Below are 24,002 nucleotides of genomic sequence, written 5' to 3' on the forward strand. Positions count from 1 at the left end.
ATTGAAACCGCATGAGCAGATGGTAAATTGTTTTCTAACCTACACCAGATGACATGTAGTTCAACGGAGGGTTTTTCAAAACTCTCACTGACAGTTTCAGCTTTTTCTCCCCTATGTTTAAAGAGCATGGGATTTTTATCCCCATGTTTAAAGGGAAGCAAATTTTAAAAGTTTCAGACATGACATTTAAGCAGACCTTGGGGGTGAGGCTTCTGTATCTGGGTTCTGCACACCACTTAGCACACAGTAATAAAACTCCAAAAAAAGGCCAAATAACTAAGTGTTATAACTAAGTATACCTGTGTCACCACCTTTGCACTGCAGCTTTTTGGCTCCCCTGTTAATCTCGTTGCGCTTGTAAAGTGACCTGTGAATGAATGAGCGCTGGCCAGCTGAAATTTTTGGCGCTGAAACGGCAGCGCTGAAATTTTTGACGCTGAAACGTCCAGGCGCTGAAACGGCAGCGCTGAAACGTCGGCGCTGAACTGTCCCATTCCCCTGGGGGAGGGCGGCCACAGCGGGGGAGGGCGGCCACCGCGCATGCGCTGGTTGGCACCGGCCCAACTGCGCACGCGCGGGACCCGAGTCTGCCGCCCCCTAGCACATGGCGCCCCGGGCGACTGCCCGAGTTGCCGGTGCCTTGAGCCGGCCCTGCCCTACTCAAACCCACGTATCCATCCTATACCCGTAACCCAACAACCCGCCCCTAACCTTACTTTTTTAGGACACTACGGGCAATTTAGCATGGCCAATCCACCTAACCCGCACATCTTTGGACTGTGGGAGGAAACTGGAGCACCCGGAGGAAACCCACGCACACACGGGGAGGACGTGCAGACTCCGCACAGACAGTGACCCAGCCGGGAACCGAACCTGGGACCCTGGAGCTGTGAAGCATTTATACTAACCACCATGCTACCGTGCTGCCCCTGTCTCTGAGAATCTCCCATTTATAGGACCCTGGGCTTTAAGTATAAAGGGTAAGAGGGCAAAAGTTAAGAGGCCATGATGAATCTTTATAAAATACTGGTTCTGTCCCAAATGGGTGCCCCTGGCCCAAATTTCAAATTCTGGGCACGACAGTTTAGTAAGTTGACAACTATAGAGAGGGTGCAGAGAAGAGTTTAAAAATGGATCAAAAGATAATGATAAAGAATAAATAAAACTCACCCATGGTGGCATTGATTGCCGTCGATTCGGGAGAATTCGCGCCCTTTTTGTTCACGCTCCAGCCGCCAAGTGCAAAGCCGCCTCTTCACCAGCGCCGACCGTGGTGCGCAGGCGTGCTCCGGCCGACCGCGGTGCGCAGGCGCGCTCCGTTCTCTTCACGCTGCTGCCCCCATCCAATGGATGCCCGGGGCCAGCGCACCGTCGCCCCACCCCCCCCTCTGCACGCCACTGCTTACGATAAATGCCAACTTCTACTTGTCGTCTTAATCATTTGCTATCTGCAGACAAACTTTTTGTAATTCATGTTGTGATTTTTGTGTCCAGTTAACCCATTATGCTATGCCCGTTAAATCAGAGCATTGAGGAACTTTCAAGGAAGGAAAAGTAAGGGTTCAGGATAAGTGTGTTCCCACAAAGAAAAAGAATGGGAATTCCAAATCTTGTGGATGTCGAATATCCTTTGTTCTAGATCTGACCCAGCCAATGGAGATTTCTCCCTCTCATTCCCATTGACTTCAATTTAACTTGCATTCCTCGATGCCACACTCCATCAAATGTTACCTCTGGAATTCAGCTCTTTTGTTCATGTTTGGACTGATCCAGTGATGAGATCTGGAAATTAATGACAGAACCCAATCAGCAGAATTGGCAGAACCCAAACTGAGCATCGGTGAGTAATTGCTGCTTGAAAGTACTTTCAAGGACACCTTCACCTTGCTGATGATTGAGAGTGAACTGATCAGGCTGTCATGGACTGGACTGGATTTTCCCTGTTTTTTGTTGGTAGGATATTTCTGGGCAATATTCTACATTGTTGGGAAATTGCCAGTGTTATAGTTAGACTGGAACAACTTGGTTAGAGGCATGGCTAGTTCTAGAGTACAAATCTTCAGTACCGCAGCTGGAATATTGTCAAGGCCTTTTCTGTATCCAATGTGCTGAACTGCTTCTTGTTATCAGACCGAGTGAATCATGTTGGCTGAAGATTGGCATCTTGATGGATGGTGGAACCTTAGGAGGAGGCCTAGATGGGTCAGGCACACGGCACTTCACAAGCGCTTTTGCCTTGTCTTTCATATTTCTTATTGACTCTGGCATCTTTCAGGATGGGGATTTTTGTGGCGCCTTTTACTCCCATTTGTTGTTTGTTTTCAATAGTGACATTGTAAGAATGTGTATAATTAATTGACTTCTGATTTTTCTATCAAAGTTAGCAATTAAATCTTTCAGAATGGTTGTTCTATTTTCATGCTATATTTTGTATCATTGCAACATAAACGTGGCATGAATATCTTGGCGTAAAATAGGTATTAAATATGCTAGTATTTTCTTTGGCATGGTTTCAGCAATTTAAAAACCTTGTTATGTTAAGTTTAAACAATGCATGATTCACGCTAATTATAAAGAGGTGTGTTGCTCCAATTAAATGTGATACAAGTACACTTCGCACTGGTGGTTCTCTGAAACAGCTGGAGGATATTTCCTTACGTTTATAAAGAGGAGTCAGTTAATTTTTTGTGCATTTTGGTAGGAAAATGGGGAGATATGACAACCAAGCATTTGAGGAAAAAGTTATTTTATGCCTGATATATTGTGCCAGAAATGCAAATCATTTGAAGTAAAAATGGCATTTGTGTGTCGCCACTGTGATTTAGCCCTGTCTGACTGAGATATAATTAGGTTGTGAGGCAGGATTAGTAGATCAGCTGATTGTTTCAGAAGTTCAGGAATCAGGCCAGTCCACCCTCTGCTGGAAACGATCAAAATGACAGCCCAGACGAATGAGACAACAGATCCTGCAATGTAAAGGGTTCCCATTGCTTTTTATCATGAAAAAAATAAACTTTGGCAAAATGTACTTGTTGGTAATTTTAATAAAATTTCCGTATAGTTATTGATGTCAAGTTGTCCCTTGATTCGAGTGTGACGTCTAGTCAGGGTTGTGAGTTTCTGCCCTCAGCCTTCTAATAATCTTTATTATTGTCACAAGTAGGCTTACATTAACACTGCGATGAAGTTACTGTGAAAAACCCCAAGTCGCCTCGAATACACTGAGGGAGAATTCAGAATGTCCAATTCACCTAATGGCACATCTTTCAGGACTTGTGTTAGGAACCGGAGCACCCAGAGGAAACCAACGCAGACACGGGGAGAACATGAAGACTCCGCACAGAGAGTGACCCAAGCCGGGAATCGAACTTGGGTCCCTGGCGCTGTGAAGTAACAATGCTAACCACTGAGCTACTCATGAGACTGAACAGGCCAGTTTTTAACCTTTGGACACATGGGGTAGGATGTCCCTCCCATGTGTTAGTGCAGGATGTATTTCCTTTTATTTCCTCCTCTGCCGCCACTGTCTCACCATTGTCATTCAAAGCGTGATGCAGCTTGATGAACAAGTTTTTGCCATTCTAATTGATTGGTAACCACCTCCAATTGTCTCCTATTTATTCTCCTTTACTAACATGATCTAGAGTTTGCAGATTGCAGCAGTAACATCTTGATCCAGATTTGCAAATCACTCTTGAGCGCTTCAGTTCTGCTCAGCATGGCCTTGAACATTGTCAAAACAGATCTCATATGAATTCACACCTGATCAGCCAAATATTCCACCTCCTCTATGTTGAACAAGAGACTCTAGTATATTTTGAGCATTTTCCCTAACTCAACAGGCACCTTTCTCAAAAGGCCATCATTTATGAGGGGATTCAACACCGGATGAACCCTAACAGTACAGCCTTCAACAAATTGCAACAGCAGGTTTTGGCAACAAAGACCTCCGTAAGTTACCAAAAGTCTTAATGTGTAGTTCACATAGGTAGGGAAGAGTCAACATTAAGCATTGACCAATTGTTGTCAGGGTGTTACGAGTGAGTAAATGCACAGTCAATGCTGTCGCACTGCAAGGAAAGCTTTTGAGTATCTTTGAAGTAGTTTATTTGTTCTCAGGAATGTTGACTATTGAGATTTGAGTAAACAGAACCACACTCCTGAACTGCACTGAGACCTGGACTGTGGATCAGGAGCACTGAAGAACATTAAAATACTTCCACCAGCCATGGCTCCGCCACATCCTTCAGTTTCAACGTGAGGAAATCAAACAAAAGCTTGAATCTTTCTTGAAGCCAGTTCCACGAGCATTCAGGTAAAATGCGTACCAAATCAACGTCCATGGTCTGGATGCTTTTCGGTTGGAAACCTTCTCCCTCATTAGGTCTTGTTTCCTCAAGAGAGCTTATCAGGGTATTCGTTTTCCCTCCGAATGAACAGCAATGTAATCCTTTTCCCTTTTTCCAGCGCAGCAAGCTGGTTGGGGACTGATTTTCCCAAGCTCCACCCTGTCCAACCAGTAGTGACTCTGTGGACTCTGCCGATGGATCAATGCCCTTGTTTTGCATCTCACTCCAGAATATTTGTTCACTTGTGAACAAGATCTTTGCAATCTTTAAGCTTACTGTTGATGGAACCATCAATTCACTAGACACGTGCTTTAAGATATGAACAGTGGTTTTAATCAACTTACAACAGAGCCAGCCTGTTCCGTGTTGAACTCTCGATGAACTGAACGACTGGCTCTGAGCATTGGTATTTATACAGCAGTCCAGGGGGAGGAGTCGTGGGGAGAGCCAAGGGTGGAACCCTGTACAAACTCCTAAGCATTCCCAGCGCTACTCCCCCTAGTGGTCGGGCAATGCAACTGCGCTTACAAATGCATGGTCTCATGTATATACAATACAGTATGAATTACGGAGTTGCATTCACCCCCTACAAAAAAAATAAAGTCCGGCGGGGGTGGTGGTTCATAAATTGAGTCTGTCCGGTGGTCGGACTGTCTGCTGCGATCTACGGAGCACCGGGGTTGCAGCCACTTGCGGTGGCTGGACGGGTGTTGTGGGTTGGGGTATGATGGCGGAATCCAAGGAAGATCTCGTCCGAGCTCCATACTCGTCTGGTTCGACTGGGGACTGAGGGCGCTGGGGGTTAGCCGGTGCTGGTGCACGGAACAGGTGGAGCGAGCTAGTGGGCTCGGGAGCGCGAGGGGGCGGCTGGGTTGCCCGGAACCAATGCAGCGAGCTCGTGGGCTCGGAAGCCCGAGGGGGCAGCAGGATGGGGTGTAGGGTGAGGGGTGCATCTGTAGTGATAGAGGGGATGCTGGACCCGGCAGGTGCAAGGTCCCGGAGGGATACAGTGTCCTGACGGCCGTCAGGGAACTCGACGAAGGCGTACTGGGGGTTGGAGTGAAGCAGGCGCACCTTCTCAACAAGGGGGGCGGTTTTGTGCACCCTGACGTGCTTCCTCAGGAGTACAGGGCCCGGTGTCTTCAGCCATGCCGGAAGTGAGATCCCTGTGGTAGTGCCCCTGGAAAAAATGAAGAGCCTCTCTTATTTTTGTATGTAAAGGCATTGGAACCAGTTCAGAGGAGGTTCACTAGATCAGTACCTGAAATGGGGTGCAAGGCCTTATGAGGAAGGATTGGACAGGGCAGGCCAGTATCCGCTGGAGTTTAGAAGTGTAAGAGGCAACTTGAGTAAGGACCTTGAGCAGCTTTGACAGGGTGTATGTGGAGAGGATGTTTCCTCCGATGGGGGAATCTAGAACGAGGAGCTACCGTTGTAAAAATAAGCAGTCACCCATTTATGACAGAAATGAGGAAATTTTGTTAATAAGAACCAGAAATCTGGTGCGACAGGACGGAGAATCCAGCCACTGGTTTCTATCTTGTGAGCATAGTACCAAAATTAATGTTTAATGACTTGGTCATTGACTCACGAGAGTTCGCGTTTCACCTATTAACAACTCCTTGTGACTGAATAAAAGCAAAATACTGTGAATCTGAAACAAAATCAGAAAATTCTGTAAAAACGCAACAGGTCAGTCAGCATCCACGGAAGAGAAAATAGAGTTAATGTTTCAAGTCCAGATGACTTCATTAGAATTAAAGAGAGGGAGAAATGTGATGAATTATATGTGATGTGTAGGTTTGCAAGACAGAGGAAATATTAATGGTAGGAGAAGGTGCTAGTAGTTGCATAAAGTAAGATATCACGATACCTTTTTATTTATATATTTTTAAAAATAAATTTAGATTACCCAATTATTTTTTCCAATTAAGGGGCAATTTTAGTGTGGCCAATCCACCTACTCTGCACATTTTTGGGTAGTGGGAGCGAAACCCACGCAGACACTGGGAGAATGCGCAAACTCCACACGGACAGTGACCCAGAGCCGGGATCGAACCTGGGACCTCAACGCCGTGAGGTAGCTGTGCTAACCACTAGGCCACCGTGCTGCCCATATTTTTTATTTTTAAGAAATTTTAAATTGTACAACATAGAAAAAGACAAACAGATTTACAGAACTTTTAGAAAACTACCCCCTCAACCCAGCCCCATTTTCCCCTTGTATCTCGAAAACCTTCTCCCCATTCCCCCTCATCCCGCTCCCAAACCTACACCCACCCCCTATTTGCTGATGACAACCAGCTCTTTTAAAGAAGATAATAAACGTGATCCAGTTTGAGTAGGACCCCCTCCTCTGACCCCCTAATTTCATACTTGATTTTTTCCAAGTGCAGGAATTCCAAAGGCAGCGCCGATGCCCTCCACCTGAGCAAAACTAGCCTACGGGCACCAGATTTCTTCCTCTTCAGCATCCCCGAAAAGTCCAACACTCCAGCACTCCAAAGATCACCACCCATGGGCACAGCTCTACTCTAACCCCCAAAATCTCCAACATAGTTGTGAAGAAGGAAGCCCAGAGCTTGACCGATTTAGGGTAGGGCTAAATTATATGTGAGTGGTTCGCCAGCTCCCTTGAACGACGCTCACATCTATCCTCTACTCCCGTAAAGAACCCACTCATTCGTGCCCTGGTCATGGGCGCCCTATACACCACTTCAAACTGATTAAACTCAGTCTTGCACACAAGGAATTAGAATTAATCCTGCACAGAACCTTGCTTCACACACCCCCCACAAAAGCACAACCCAACTCTTCTTCCCTTTTCCTTCTCAAGCAAACCTCTCTCCCTCTCCATCAACTGTCCATAAATATCTAATTTCCTCCCTTCCCCTATCGCATCAAGGGACAGCACCTTATCCATCAGAGAGGGCGCTGGCAACCAAGGAAATGTAGAAAGTTCCTTCCGCATAAAGTTCCGTATCTGGAAGTATCTTAAAAACATTCCCTCCTGGAAGCTGGAACTTCTCCAACAACTCCTCTAGCCCAGTAAACGTACCCTCCATGAATAAATCCCTCAACCTCTTAACTCCCTCGGTCTCCCAGATGTTACATGATGAATACATCCCAGCCAGTATAAATCTATGACTCCTACAGATCGGTGCCATTAGTGACATCGACTCCAGTTTAAAGTGCTGTCTTAATTGGTTTCATATTCTCCGAGAAAATATTACCAGTTGGCTTGTAGAGTACCTGGCTGGAGAGAATGGAAGAGGATATGTAACAATAGACCAGAAGACATAGGCGCAGAATTAAGCCATTCGGCCCACCGAATCTGCTCCGCCATTTGATCATGGCTGATATTTTTCTCATCCCCATTCTCCTGCCTTCTCCCTATAACCCTATAACCCCATATCCCCATATTAATCAAAAACCTATCTATCGCTGTCTTAAAGACACTGTGATTTGGCCTCCACAGCCTTCTGCGGCAAAGAATTCCACGTATTTACCACCCTCTGGCTGCAGAAATTCCTTTTCATCTCAGTTTTAAAGAATCGCCCCTTCAGTCTGAGCTGTGCCCTCTGGTTGTAGTTTTTCCTACTGGTGGAAACATCCTCTCCACGTCCACTCAATCCAGGCCTCACAATATCCTGTAAGTTTCAGTAAGATCCCCCCTCATCCTTCTAAACTCCAACGAGTACAGACCCAGAGTTTTCAACCGTTCCTCATACCACAAGCTCTTCATTCAAGGGATCATTCTTGTGAAACTCCTCTGGACCCTTTCCAAGGCCAGCACATCCTTCCTTGGACACCGGGCCCAAAACTACACACAATACTCCAGATAAGGTCTGACCAGTGCCTTATACAGCCTCAGAAGTACATCCCTGCTCTTGTACTCTAGCCCTCTCGACATGAATGCTAACATTGCATTTGCCTTCCTAACTGCCGACTGAACCTGCGCAACCTAAGAGAATTGTGAACGAGGACTCCCAAGTCTCTTTGTGCTTCTGATTTACTAAACGTTTCCCATTTAGAAAATAAGTCTATGCTCCATTCTTCCTTCCAAAGTGCATAACCTCTCACTTTTCCACATTGTATTGCCGAAGTTTTTTTTTTAGTAAGATTAACAAGCAAATTTCGATCTTTGTGTGGGCAGATAAGGTCCCTCGGGTTTGAGGATGTTCCTGCAAAGGGATAGACAGTCGGGGGAGGAGGAGGAGAGAGTTGGCATTACCTAATTTGATGTATCACGTATCTCCCATCCCTGAATCTACCAAAACATTAGCTACCGAAAAGGCCACCTTCCTATTGATAAGCACCGGGGTCCCCATCGCCCTTGCGAAAAAACTTGAGTGGAACACCTGCCCCTCCCACCTCTTCCTCAGCCTTGTCTGATCCCAAACTCTCAGACCTGTTTCCTGCAAGAAAACCATCGACCGCCTTCTAACAGATGGGCAAACACCTGAGATCTTTTGACTGGCCCATTTAACCCCCTTATGCTCCATGTAACCAGCATGGTTGAGGACCTCTGCCCCCCCCCCCCCCCCCCCCCCCCACTATGATCAGCCATATCACACCCAAAGAAGTCCGACCTCACCGACGCTCCAGGCCCACCCAAGCTGGACGCAACACCCCTCTCAAACTAGTATCTTAACAAAGAAACTTTCGACAGCAATCCATTCCTGCCCCTGACCTCGAGCACAAACAAACCACCCTTCCCATTCCCATCCACCCCTACCCTTCCCGTATCCCAAACAAAGCAAACCCAACCACCCTAGGCTCGTTACCTTAACAAACAAAATAAACAAAACCAACCGCTCCCGAGGTAACCAGCAATGGCTCTGTCCCTCTTTTCACTCCCGTTAACTAGCATCTCTGCTATCAGAGTGACCCCCACCTTGGGGAAAAGTGCAAGTGTAACATTCAATAAATCAACAAACAGTGCCTGAACCAAGTTTAATATTGAACATTCTACATAGCCATCCCCACAACAACTCCATTGCCCCAACATTTCCAATAATTTTCAGCAATACTATGAGAAACCAAAAACCAATTGCCTGAATACAAGATTAAAGACACAGCGGAAACATGAAAAATATAAAAGCAAGTAAAATTTCAAAAGGAACACCACTTGGGTGCAACCAACTACTTCATTCAAACTTCCCCCAGTTCACGATTCTCTACAAAGTCATTCATTCGCCGCCTCTGGTGTGTCAAAGTAATAATAATAGGGGCTGGTTTAGCACACTGGGCTAAATCGCTGGCTTTTAAAGCAGACCAAGGCAGGCCAGCAGCACGGTTCAATTCCCGTACCAGCCTCCCCGAACAGGCGCTGGAATGTGGTGACTAGGGGCTTTTTATAGTAACTTCATTGAAGCCTACTCATGACAATAAGCGATTTTCATTTCCTTTCATTTCATAATCTTTATTAGTGTCATCAGTAGGCTTACATTAACACTGCAATGAAGTTACTGTGGAAAAACCCCGAGTCTCCACACTACAGCGCCTGTTCGAGTACACAGAGGGAGAATTCATAATGTCCAATTCACTTAACGGAACGTCTTTCGAGACTTGTGGGAGGAAACCGGTGAACCCGGAGGAAACCCACGCAGACATGGGGAGAACGTGCAGACTCCGCACAGAGAGTGACCCAAGCCAGGAATCGACTGTGAAGCAACAATGCTAACCACTGTGCTACCGTGCCAGCCCTGTAATGGTCTATGTCTCTGAGCGTGACTTGCAGGTGAGCCTGGTACACCATTCTGAACCTCACTTATTGAACCTCGCTTGCCTTTTTGTCAGTTCTGCCTTAACGTCCTGATACACTCTGACAGTGTGGCCCTCCCATCCGTATTCTCAAGTATCCTTCGCCCACCTCCGGTTATTTTCCTTCTCTAAATACTTGTAGAGTCTGACTTTGATTGCCCATGGCGGCTCTCAAGATCTGGGCTTCTGTCGCAATGACAGGTGGGCCTGGTTCACTTTCAGAGGGCTTGCGAAGACCCTGTCCCCCATCAACTTCCCAAACATCTTTACCACATTGTCCGTGGCAGTCGCACCTTCAATGCCCTTCGGCAGCCCAACCGTTGTTCCACCCTGTCCGAATAGGCGCAGTCACCTTCGCCAGATCGTCCGTGACTGCCTGCCTCTGCTTCCTGAACTCCTCCACCAGAAATTCCACCAACCTCTCAGTTCTCAACTGAGAGGGCAACAACAACACAGAGACCTCCGCCATTTTCTCCTGCAACATGAGGACCTTCTGAGTCAGACGAGGACCCCTTACTTGACTTATTCCTCATATTGTAGCTTCCAGACATGTCACAACAGAGGAGCAATCCAAACTCTCCAACTACACCACTTTTGGACCTGAACAGCACCCATTAAACAGGCAAAAAGAGCCAAAATCCAAATCCCCAAGTACGAGCCACCTAATGTGTGGCTAATGCTCGATCAATTACTCCAGAAGCGAGATTGGACGAAAGTTGATGTTTCCCCCAGCAGCGCAAGTACAGAATGCAGCTGCTAGGGAGACACAGGCTCTTATACTCTGCCTTACTGGGCGGAACCAGCAGGCAGGCTTCACCAATGATATTGCTGTCTCAGGTACCTCCCACACCAATGGTCTTACAGCATCAACCTGGGTACCGTAATACCGCTAATACCGACTACCACAGTGGCCGTTCACTTGATGGCCGCCACCAGAAGTCAAGATATCAGAATATTTTATGAGGTGAATAAATGTCAGTGTTCTGCAAAAGCAAAATTAAAGAACAGATGGTCCGGTGGGGGAAGGGTGTGTGGCGTGCAATGGGACAAAAGGTGTTTTGGATATTAAAACAAAAGGTTCAAGATGGAGGAGAAAGGTCACAGTCTATAGTTGAAGTCAGTGTTGAGTCATGAGCGCTGTAATGTGCCTATTCGGAATATGGGGTGCTACTCCTCCAGTTTTTACAGTGTGCTTCACTGGAACACGAGAACAGGTAAAGGATGGACATGTGGCTATGAGAACAAGATGCTGAGTATAAATGGCAAACAACAGGATAATTTGGGTCATGCTTGCTGGCTGATGCTTACTGAACAACTTTGGCTGCCATTTAATCAAAGGTTTTTCTTTTAAAATTTTCATTTTGTTTTCAAATTCCTCAATGGCCTCTGTGGTGATATGCCTATGGGCTATATCATGGTTGGATGGTGTGCGACCTCCAATCGGCAGGTTGCAGTACAGGCACACCATGCGGTTGCCAGACCACGGTCATGTGACCTGGGACCCGGCTATAAAGAGAGACACATCCGCCACCTTGAGAAGAAGATTGAGAGGTTAATAAGATGTACATGTAATTGGTCAGTGCTAGGTGTAAGTTCCAGAGGAGTAACTAGATTCCATGATAACATGCTCCATATCAGATTGCCATCTTACCACACGAGACACAATAAAAGGATCCTGGTTTGGATTTATCAAAGTGTTTGGTGAGTTACTTCATAAAGTAAAAGGGACCAAACACAACAGCCTCACCCCTCCATTTCTCTGTAATCTCTTTCTGCCCCACACCCTTCCAGATATCTGTGCACCTCTCACTATTGGTAGCCGTATGTTCATCTGCTTGTGTGTTATGCACTTGAATTCCCTCCGTCCACCTATCTCTTTCAAGCTTCAAGGCAATCTTTGAAACAAGCATTTTCTCATCCACTCTTGTCAGTCCCTATGTGGTTTGGTGTCATATTTTGTTTTATAAACCCTTTTGAAGCATCTGAGATATTTAATTATGTTAGAGGTGCTGTATAAATTGAAGTTGTGACTGTATTTTCTGTATGGATTGTTTGGCTGTATGAACAATAACACTTAATATATCTCTATTATACATTTTTCATGGAATCAATACATTTTACAGTTGGAAAGAACTAAGCAGCAATTAATTAGAAGCTGGTTTGTTAATTATTTAACGATAATGTGTTTCAGTGGAGAAAAGAGCTGGATTTTGACTGTACACATAAACCTATTCAAAATCCTGCATAGGACACAAGCTGTATTCAGCCACACTGCATGAACTCTTTAATGGGAATGCCAATGTTAAAATGTCAATGCTTGCTGTGACACCTTTAATTAATGCCAGTCATGCTACAAGTTAGTTGTCTGATGGGAACGCCAGTGTTAATTGACAACACTGGCCAGTCTCAATGTGAGGAGGCATTCTGCTGGAAATTGTAATATTAAATGTTAATACTGATATGTAAAGGTAAGGTAAAGTTGTCACAGTCCCATATGACTATAGGCTGCTTTCTCCCTTTGAGGGGGAGAGCTGACTGGTTGTGATTTAACCTGAGGATCACCGCACCTCAGGCAAGGTGCAAGGTTGAGAACGTGGGCCTTCATGAACAACTGATAATGATGAATTAAGATTACGATTATTATGAATTACTGATGTATTATCATGCCAAAGTAGGCAGAGCTTTTTGAACAAACATCTGTCAGTTTTATTTCTTTCTTCGAAAAAATTAAGTTTTATCTGGAAGGGAAGCCAAGTACATACAATGCAAGAGTAGACCACCCGGCCCCTCGAGCCTGCTCCACCATTCAATAAGATCATGGCTGAACTTCCGGTGGCAGCCATGTGCTGATCAGTTACATGCAGGGTAGGTTTCGGTTTTGACCCTTTCTCCCCGATTAGTGGGCTCTTTGGTCGGAAGGTTTGTGGAATAAGTGGTGGGGAGTGAATTCTCCTCCAAAGTGGTATGTCGGCGGGTTACTGCACCCGACAGAAGTTGAATAAGGTGATGGTGTTGGAGATGGAGGGTCTGTGTGGCGTAGTGCAGAAGGCATGGCAGGGGCGTCATCATTGTCCACCCCATTCCCGTGGACCAAGTGGTGGGGCGGATTAAAGGAGAACTTTGGCAGCAGCGGCTAGACATGCAGGCGATATGGTCAAAGTCGATTGAGGGAGTGGTTGCCCTCTTCGTGGTGCCATGGTGCGGGTGGAGAAGCGCCTTGACTTGCAAGGTGCGACAGTCCAAGAGGTGGGAAAGGACGTCATGGATCATAATGATTGAATTGTGGAGTTGGAGGCAGTAGTGGCGATGCTGGGTGCGGCCTGGAAGGAGCTGAAAATAAGGATGGACGACCAAGAGAATCGGGCCAGACAGCAGAATTGACTTATTGCGGGCTTGCCAGAGGGGGTGCAGGGAACGAGTGCCATGGCCTATGTGTTGCAGATGTTGGCAAAGCTGGTGGAGGAGATGGTCTGTGAGAAGGCCCCGGAGGTGGATCGGGCACATTGATCGTTCAGGCAGAGGCCGAAAGCAGGGAAGCTACCGAGGGTGGTGATGGTGAGAATGCACCGATTCCAGGTAAAGGAGCAAATCTTGAGGTGGGCGAGAATGATGAGAGACTACTTGTGCGGGCCAGCGAATCTGAATACACCCGGACATTGGTGCCAATTGGCGGGTTGGCTTTAATCGGGCTGAATTAAAGTTAGGTATGCGTGCTGTATCCGGCCAAACTTTGGGTGACTTTTAAGGGGAAGGAGCATTATTTCATGTCGCCTGCACAGGCACACAGCTTTATTAAAGAGCATGGTTCGGAAGAGGTTTATGGGGGAATGTTTTCTGATGTTTTGGGTGGGTGGGGGGGTGTGTGCAGTGGGATTGTTTGGGAGGGGATGGCAGAAGTAGGATGCTGGCGAGTAGGGTGGGTAATTTATTGTGTGATGGCAGAACAGAGGGGAGTGGACTCAGGAAAGGAAAGTAAATGGAGCCAGAGACGGTTTGGTGATGGATTGGGATGGGGTATTTGAATAGCCTGGGGAAAGTGGGGCAGGGGTGGATGTCAGAAACCTGCAGTGAGGACTGTGACTTGGAATGTGTGGGGGTTGAATGGGCCGGTGAAGCATTCTGCGGTATTTGCGCATTTAAAACGTTTGAAGGCAAAGGTGGTGTTTCTTCAGGGGACACGTTTGCAAATTAAGGACCAAGTGACGTTGCGAAAGGGGAGGGGTTCGGGGTTTTGCCGTCCAGGAGGGAGGGAGTTTTCGTACTTCTCCCATATGCATTGGGTGTACTCCTGTATAGATTTTTTTCGCGGTAGGCAACTCTATTCTCCCAGGGATAGTGGGGTGGAATATGGGGCGATTGTAGCTTTGTATACGCGCCGCACTTTATGGATGTGAACTTGGGTGTTGGCCAATCACAGGCATCCCCGTGGAGGATGGACTTGGCGCTACGGTTGGATGAGAAGTTTTGTGGAAAGGTGGTTTTGGTAATTAAGGAATATATAGAGTTTAATCAGAACAGGGAGGTCTCGCCCTCCATGTTTTGGGAGGCATTGAAAGCGGTGGTATGGGGGAGGTCATTGCGTACAAGGCCAATAGGGATAAGGTGCAGCGGGCGGAGAGGCAGCGATTGGCGGAGGCTGTTTTGGAGGTGGGTCGGTGGTACTCCATGGCCCGACCAGGGAACTCTTGGTGGAGCGGAAGAAGCTGCAAGGGGAATTTGATTTGTTGATGACAGGGAAGGCGGCTTTGGAAGAAAAGAGGTGGAGTTGGCTCCTGTACGAGTATGGGGGGGGGGGGGGGGGGGGAAGGCCAGCCGTCTTCTAGCGCCTCAACTGGTGACGGGCCGCCACGCGGGAGATAGTCCAAGTGAGAGCGGAGGGAGATGATGCTGGAGCGTATTAATAAAACATTTGAGTCCTTTAAAGGAGGCTGTATAGGTCTGAACCTCTGGGGGCAGGAGGCTGGAATGGGGCGGTTTCTTGATGGGTTGATGTCCCCGGAGGTTGAGAGGGAGATGGGGCTGGGATTGGAGGCTCCTTTCGGGCTACCAGAGGTGGTGGGGGCATTTGGGTTGATGCAGTCAGGGAAGGCACTGTGATCTGATGGTTTCCCAGTTCATTTTTACAAACGATTTGCGGCGGAATTGGCCCCACACCTCCTGGAGATGTTTTGCGACTTTTTGGCACGGTGGGAGCTGCCGGTCACACTGGCTCAGGTGTTGATTTTGTTAATGCCCAAGAAGGATAAATACCCGGTGGAGTGTGGGTCGTATAGGCCCATTTCCCTATTAAACATGGATGGGAAGGTGCTGACTAAGGTATTGGTGGGGTGTGTGCCAGAGGTGGTGTCGGAGGATCAGAAGGGTTTTGCAATGGGGAGGTAGCTGTCGAGTAATATTAGATGGCTTTCCTTTGCAATAAATGATGATGTTCAATGGATTTCCTAATTAATTGCTATACCTGCATACTAACTTTTTGTGATTCATGCTCTAAGACACGCAAATCCCTCTGCAATCTATCACCATTTCGATATGCTTCTCTTTAATTCTTCCTGAGCCAGTGTAACCAGCACCTCCCCCTGTGCCAAAATGGACAATTTCATGTATTTCCATGGTATACTCCATTTTCCAATCTTTACCTACTCAATTAACGTATCTTTTTTAAAAAATCTTTTATTCACCACAGATTCATGATTTTCACCAGACAAACAAGGAAAAAAAAACAACAAAACAGCAGCAAAAGCAACTCCACCATTATGCAGCCTAAAACATCGACGTGCAAGTTCGTGCGCCCCCCCCACTAGCTCAAACTGCTCCAGGGTCAGCAATTCCAACATACTTTTCACAATATACATTAATGATCTGGAAGAAGGAACTGAAGGCACTTGCTAAGTTTGCAGATGATACAAATATCTATAGAGGGACATATAGTATTGAGGAAGCAAGGAGTCTGCAGAAGGATTTGGACAGGCTAGGAGAGTGGGCAATGAAACACAATGTGAAAAAGTGAGAGGATATGCACTTTGGAAGGAGGAATGGAGGCACAGACTATTTTCTAAATGGGGAAATGCTTAGGAAATCAGAAGCACAAAGGGACTTGGGAGTCCTTGTGCAAGATGCTCTTAAGGATAACATGCAGGTTCAGTTGGTAGGTAGGAAGGAAAATGCAATGTTAGCATTGATGTAGAGAGGGCGAGAGTACAAGAGCAGTGATGTACTTCTGAGGCTGTATCAGGTTCTGGTCAGACCCCATATGGAGTATTGTGAGCAGTTTTGGGCTCCAGATCTAAAGAAGGATGTGCTGGCCTGGGAAAGGATCTAGAGGAGGTTTACAAGAATGATCCCTGGAAAGAAGAGCTTTTCATATGAGGACTCTGGATCTGTACTCGTTGGAGTTTAGAAGGATGAGGGGGGATCTTATTGAAACTTACAGGATCTGCGAGGCCTGGATTGGGTGGATGTGGAGAGGATATTTATTTCCACTTGTAGGAAAAACTAGAACTAGAGTACATAATCTCAGACTAAAGGGACGATCCTTTAAAACGGATTAGGAGGAATTTCTTCAGCCAGAGGGTAGTGAATCGTCACAGGAGGCTGTGGAGGCCAAATTACGGAGTGCCTTTAAGACAGAGGTAGATAGGTTCTTGAGTAATAAGAGGATCAGGGGTTATGGGGAGAAGGCAGGAGAATGGGGATGAGAAAAATATCAGCCATAGTTGAATGGTGGAGCAAACTTGATGGGCCAAGTGGACTAATTCTGCTCCTATGTCTTATGGTCCTATAATAATTGCGAGCCTTTTTTTCAGTTTTGAGTGTACATCCTAAATGGTTGCTGTCATATTCCATCAGTGCTGCAAAGCTGTAAGGTTTTCTTTTGGATGCTTTTCCCCTGAAGGATAAATCACTGCAATCTACGCTGATCTTTTCAGAAAAAGCATTTAATACTTGACAGACCCAAGAGTGTGCATTTAGATCAATACCATGTTAGCTGCTTTTTTTAGTGGTTTTATTTCCTTGTAGCATGTTTGAAGTATTTTTGTGCAGTCCAATGATCAACGCTTCTTATTTCTAAAGGAGATAATCAATAATGTCAGTGCTCGAGATGTATTAATTGCAGTTTAAAATCAATGATGACAGTCATATAATCCCTCTAATAGTGATAAATACCTTTTTATTTTGTTTTGAATTGTTTTGCAACATCAGTCTGTTGAAAATAGCTCAAATCGAGCTCACTTGATTGCCTTTATTGATTAATAAATGGGAAATGCCTTGCTTTAGGTTAAATTACAATTTTTAAAGGAAAGGTACAAGTAGAGTAACATGAGTGATGGAGCATGAAAGTTAGTGCCCTTTCACCTCTAGAACTTGAGTTTGAATCCAATATAGCCTGACAGGAAGATATCTCCACCTTTTAAAAGTGTCTCATACAATTTGGGATGCTCAGAGCCTCTCAATGCATGCTGTTCACAACACAGAATTAACAATTGCATTACCAAGAACTTGTGAGGATCAAGTGGAACATTGAAATGTTTTCACATGGATGCAGGAGGGGACAGCCTTCAGAGGCTGAGAGCAAGGCCCATTATTTAGGGAGACTAGAGTCAGATTTTTTCTGCAATTGTTTATGTTTTACTTGACTTGGATGCCATTCGTGTTGATACTCGGAGTCAAAGCATGTAACGGTATCCTGCCGAGCAGTGCCATTCTTGACAATTATCAAGAAAAGCGCTTGGTAAAAGTCATCTAATATGCTTCTGTAGATCAGTGGTTATATATTGGTTAGCACTGTTGCTCCACAGCTCCAGGGTCCCAGATTCGGAGTCTGCACATCCTCCTCATGTCTGCGTTGGTTTCCTCCGGGTGCTCCAGTTTCCTCCCACAAGTCCCAAAAGACGTGAATTGGACATTCTGAATTCTCCCTCTTTGTACCCGAAAAGGCGTCAGAGTGTGGCGACTAGGGAATTTTCACAGTAACTTAATTGCAGTGCTAATGTAAGCCTACTTGTGACACTAATAAAGATTATTATTATTATTAGAAAATAATGTTGTGATTTTAATAATGTCATTGACCACTCAATGTGCTGTGAATAATTCTATTAGGGATGTAACACTGCACTTCGGCTGTGATTAGTCGCTCACCTGATAGTCCATTGAGTTAATTGATGGGAAAATCAGATAAATTCTATAGCAGGCAGCAGATCTTTTTAAAAATTAATTTACTGGCTGTGGGCGTCGCTGGATGAGCCAGTCGGCACTTCTGGCTGATGATTGTCGTGAATGCCACAGCTTTGTCTTTTGCAATATGTACTAGGGTCCTCCATTGCTGAGGATGAAGATATTTGTGGAGCCTCCTCCTCCAGTGAATTGTTTAATTATCCACCACCATTCATGGCTGTATGCAGCAGGTCTACAGAGATCTGATGCATTCGTTGTGGAATCGCTTAGCTCTTGTCTATTACCTGCCTTTTGGCACACATGTGGTCCTGTGTTGTAGTTTCACCAGGTTGACACCTCATTTTTAGGTATGCCTGCTGTTGTTCCTGGCATGCCCTCCTGCACTCTTCATTGAACCAGGGTTGACCTTCTGGCTTAGTGGTAATGGTAGAGTGGGGGATATCCCGGGCCATGAGGTTGCAGATTGTTGTTGAGTACAATTCTGCTGATGGCCCACAGCACCTCATGGATGCCCAGTCTTGAGTTGCTATTATCTGTTTGAAGTATGCGGCCAGCTCGGTATTTGATGGGACTGTTGAGCCACTCAGTGATGGATATTAAAGTCCCCCACCCAGAGTATATTCTTCACCCTTGCCACCCTCAGTGCTTCCTGTAAGGGTGTTCAACATGGAGGAGTATTGATTCATCAGCTGATGGTGGCCGATACATGGTAATCAGCAGGAGGTTTCCTTGCCCATGTTTAACCTGAAGTCATAAAACTTCATGAGGTCCAGAGTCAACATTGAGTACTCCCAGGGCAACTCCCTCCCGACTGTATACTAGTGTGCCGCTACCTCTGTTTGGTCTGTCCTGACGGTGTGACAGGACATACTCGGGAATGGTGATAATAGTGTCTGGGACATTGCCCGTCAGGTATGATTTTGAGAGTGTGACAATGTCGAGGTGTTGCTTGACTAGTCTATGAGACAGCTCGCCCAACTTTGGCACAAACCCCAGATGTTAATTAGGAGGCATTTGCAGTGTCGACAGGGCTGAGTTTGCCGTTGTCATATCCGGTGCCTGGGTCAATGCCGGGTGACCTATCTGGTTTTATTCCTTTTTTGTGTTTTGTAGCTGAGTGGCTTGGCAGGCATTTCAGAGGGCATTTAAGAGTCAACCACACTGCTGTGGGTCTGGAATCACATGTAGGCCAGTCCAGGTAAGGATGGCAGATGGGAACTAGAACAGCTATGCCTCTGCCAAAGTTGAGATTTCCATGCCTGGTGTCTGATTCTAGAAGCTGTATTTAAAGATTATATGACTTCACTGTGTATGAGCATATTTCATAATTCACTATCTTGTTTGGTTCTTTTAACTTTTTGTAATTTATGTTTTAACAGGAAGGACCTGGAGATTGGTCAACACTGGATGCAGAGGTTTTGATGAAGGAAGATGAAATATGTGGAACCAAAAGTCCAACACCACATAAAATCCTATTAGACACTCGTTTTGAATTGCCATTTGGTAAGTACCTTTGAACCACATTTAGATGGGGAAAGACAAATTGTTGAGGGTATATTTGGAAACTGAATCGGCTCCATACCATAGCGAGTTTGAAAAATGTTGAAATCTGAAATTACAAACAGAAGTGGTTTGAATTAGATTTTTGCACAGCATAATTTCCAACACATTAAAATTTGTTTATACAATAAATCCATTGTTTACCTCTGAGTAATTTATACATTTCAGCTCTTACTTTTCTTTTGTTGTTTTCCTCGCACCGCAACTATGCAATCCTTTAGTCTCTGCCAGTTCAGATAAGGGTTCCCACTTGCAACATGAGCTTTAATTCTCTTCATGAGGCTGCCTGATCTGCTTTGCATTATAATATTTTCCAATTTTATTTAGTCTGTGCAGAGCCTTGAGCTTTGCATTGGACATTAAAGCAAAATGGTACAGGTACTGGAAATCTGTAATTAAAAACAGAAATTGCTGGAAAGCTTCTCTCTAGGAGTGTTTTCAGTGTTGGCTTGCACAGAACACTGTCATACTGGGCCTTTTGTCAATAGCTAGACAGACCATTTAACTGCATGGTGATGATTTTAGTCCTTTGTTGCAAATCCTATTATGAATACAAGACAGATTAATGTGTCTGAATCTGTATTTACTAAATGAATAGATGTAAAGCTTATGAAAGAAAGTAAGCAAGTTACCATCGTTGGTTTGTTGTTAACGTTGGTCCTAATCTTCTGATCTGGGGAGAGGCCTCTGACTCAACTTATGGTGCAGATGCACCTTGGGACCCCGAGGAAGTCCCGATGTGTGCACATCGGTGGTACATACGTGTGAAGTTTAAAGCTCTGATTGCTGGTTTTCCCTGCCCGGTCTGCTCCATGATTCCGACAGTGGGATCAGATGATCAGAACTATGGAGACTTGCCCTGTTTGCACTATACTTAGTCTGTTTTTTACACAAATTTACTTAGTGCTTCACATTGCCCACTGCATCCCTGCTCTTGCAGCCATGATTCATTGTGACTGGGCCAAGCTCTAGAGCGACGCTACAATGTTCATGTTGCCCTGGTACATGGCTGTCTGTGACATGGCCGCTCTGTGCAGTGCCTCAGCCAAAGCCTGCAAAGAGTGCCCAAGCCTTGGATATCTTGACCCATGGTGGTGGTAACTCACCCTAGCTGGCCTGGGGGTTTCCCAACCTCACCTGGTGGGTGCCGCATCCGGGGGGGGGGGGGGGGGGGGGGGGGGGGGGGGGGGGTGGGGGGGGGGGGGGGAGGGGGTGATGGGTGTGGTGAGTGGGGGGGGGGATGGATTTGTGCCAGGGCACAGTGTTGGTGGTGACTCACTCTGGCAGCCTTGAGGAGGTTGTGCAACTTCTTACTGCACTGCTGCCCGGTCCTGGCAGTGGAGCTCACAGCCACTGCCACCTGGGTCCAGGCCCGGTTGACGTGGGTGAGTGGCAGCCTCCTTCCTACCCAAGGAACAGGGTGTCCCTCCTCCCCTCCATTACATCCAGAAGGATCTCCAGCTCGGCATCCGCGAACCTCAGCACCACTCTTTGGGGTGGTATCTTCTTGGCTGGAATGATTGTGTGGGGAGAGGAGTGCTTATATGCTGCTGCAGCTTGTCAGGCTTTTGGGTGCCAATCCCGACCCCAGCAAGTCACTATCTGGCATATGTTGGTATCGCATTAGTTCCACGTGGCACAGGTGCTGACCCATGAACATGTCCTGAATTGTTCTGGGCTCGGCGCCACTATTGGGGCCATAGAACACTGTGAATCAGTCCTGGCGTTAGCACTTCGTCTCTGAAATGGAGAATCCCGCCCGATGTGAGGGGAGATGGGAGAGAAAGGAGATATTGATGCAGACTCAGAGCTACTTCAGGAAAGGGCTGGGAAATATTTGGCTTGGTGGACAAGAGGAACTGAGCCAAGAAGTAGAGTCGGCTGAAACAATCGTCTGAATCAGTGGCAAAGAAGTTAGTAAGAAATGAAGTTGGAAAGTGTAGGAGAGAGGGGTTCTAAGGTTGGTATTGAAGTTGCAGATTGTTGTCTCCTTAGGATCATCACAGAGTAGTGGATGATTATGACTGAGGACAGGAAAGCACAGTAGTGCTTGATGACAATAGTTTGTCTGTAATCTTGATAACCAAATGATGACCTAGCCAGCGATGTCCACATCCTATGAATGAATTTTAAAAAACAATTTCAATTCTGTTCTCTTGTGAAGGTACCAACTAAATTTTAACCAATAATAAATCAAATGAGCCTCATAACTCTAGTACTGGTACTGCTGGAGGGGGGGAGGTGCCACCGTGGGAAACTGGCAGAGCGTGGGACGCTGGCCGGGGGTGGGCAAGGGAGGGGGTATGGCTAACCGGCAGGGGAAGGGAGCAGGGAGCCCTCGGATCCGGCTGATAACCTGGAATGTGAGGGGGCTGAATGGGCCGGTCAAGAGGGCCCGAGTAGTTGCGCACCTGAAGGGGCTGAAGGTGGATGTGGCCATGCTCCAGGAGACACACCTGAGAGTGGTGGACTAGGTCTGGCTGAGAAAGGGGTGGGTGGGCCAGGTATTCCACTCAGGGCTGGACGAGAAGAGGAAGGGGGTGGCGATCCTGGTTGGGAAGAAGGTGTCGTTTGAGGCGTTGAAGGTGGTGGCTGACAGTGGCGGGAGGTACGTGATGGTGAGTGGCAAGCTGCAGGGGGAGCAGGTAGTGTTGGTGAATGTTTATGCCCCAAATTGGGACGACTCGGGGTTCATGCGGCGTATGCTGGGCCGCATTCCGGTCCTGGAGGTGGGGGGCCTGATCATGGGGGGAGACTTTAACACTGTGCTGGATCCCCCATTGGATCGATCCAAGTCCCGGACGGGTAGGAGGTCGGCGGCGGCTAAGGTGCTGAGGGGATTTATGGACCAGATGGGGGGGGGGTGGACCCTTGGAGGTTTGCGAGGCCAAGGGCCAGGGAATACTCGTTTTTCTCCCATGTACATAAGGCCTACTCGAGGATTGATTTTTTTTTTTTGTCCTGAGCAGGGGGCTGGTGTCGAGGGTGGAGGAAGTGGAATACTCCGCCATTGCCATTTCGGATCATGCCCCGCACTGGATGGACCTCGGGCTGGGGGAAGAGAGGGACCAACGTCCGCTCTGGCGCATGGAGGTGGGGCTGCTGGCAGATGAGGAGGTGGCCGGGAGGGTCCGGGGGTGTATTGAGAGATACCTCGAGGCCAATGATAACGGGGAGGTTCGGGTGGGGACGGTCTGGGAGGCATTGAAGGCAGTGATGAGGGGGGAATTGATCTCCATCCGAACCCATAGGGAGAGGGGGGAGCAGAGGGAAAGGGAAAGACTGATAGGGGAGATGGTGCAGGTGGATAGGAAGTATGCGGAGGCCCCAGAGGAGGGATTGCTGGGGGAGAGGCGTAGCCTTCAGGCCAGATTTGACCTACTGACGACTAGAAAGGCGGAAGCCTAGTGGAGGATAGCACAGGGGGCGATGTATGAACATGGGGAGAAGGCGAGCAGGATGCTGGCGCACCAGCTCCGGAAGCGAGACGCGGCCAGGGAGATTGGGGGAGTGATGGATAGAGCTGGGAAGGTGGTGCGGAGTGGGGTAGAGGTCAATGGGGTCTTCAGGGACTTTTATGGGGAACTGTACCGGTCTGAGCCCCCGGTGGAGGAGGGTGGAATGGGGCGCTTCCTGGACAGGTTGCGTTTCCCGAGGGTGGAAGAGGAGCGGGTGGAGGCACTAGGGGCGCCGATCGAGTTGGAGGAGGTTGTCAAAGGGATAGGGAGCATGCAGTCGGGGAAGGCGCCGGGGCCGGATGGGTTTCCAGCGGAATTCTATAAAAAGTATTTGGACCTGTTGGGCCCCCTGTTGGTCCGGACCTTTAACGAGGCATGGGAGGGGGGGGGCTTTGCCACCAACTACGTCACGGGCGCTGATTTCCTTGGTCCTGAAGCGGGACAAGGACCCTCTGCAGTGTGGATCATATAGGCCGATTTCGCTGCTGAACGCCGACGCTAAGCTGCTGGCAAAGATCCTGGCCACTAGAATAGAGGATTGTGTGCCGGGGGTCATACATGAGGACCAGACGGGGTTTGTGAAGGGAAGGCAGCTGAACACGCATGTGCGAAGACTCCTCAATGTCATTATGATGCCGGCGGTGGAAGGGGAGGCGGAGATAGTGGTGACGTTGGACGCGGAGAAGGCCTTCGATAG

General features: G+C 47.2%; 1 protein-coding gene across 11 annotated transcripts in view; it reads left to right on the forward strand.

The window, feature by feature from the left end:
* LOC119962769 (protein unc-13 homolog B-like) overlaps window positions 1–24,002 on the forward strand; it is a 746,238-nt gene that overhangs the window by 356,956 nt on the left and 365,280 nt on the right. For all 11 annotated transcript variants that reach the window (XM_038790824.1, XM_038790825.1, XM_038790823.1 and 8 more), the window contains one exon: window positions 19,667–19,790. In XM_038790824.1, the coding sequence (XP_038646752.1) occupies window positions 19,667–19,790 (124 nt within the window). The remainder of the gene's footprint in view (window positions 1–19,666; window positions 19,791–24,002) is intronic.

This window comes from Scyliorhinus canicula, chromosome 3, assembly GCF_902713615.1.
Source record: "Scyliorhinus canicula chromosome 3, sScyCan1.1, whole genome shotgun sequence".
Classification (NCBI taxonomy): Eukaryota; Metazoa; Chordata; class Chondrichthyes; order Carcharhiniformes; family Scyliorhinidae; genus Scyliorhinus; species Scyliorhinus canicula.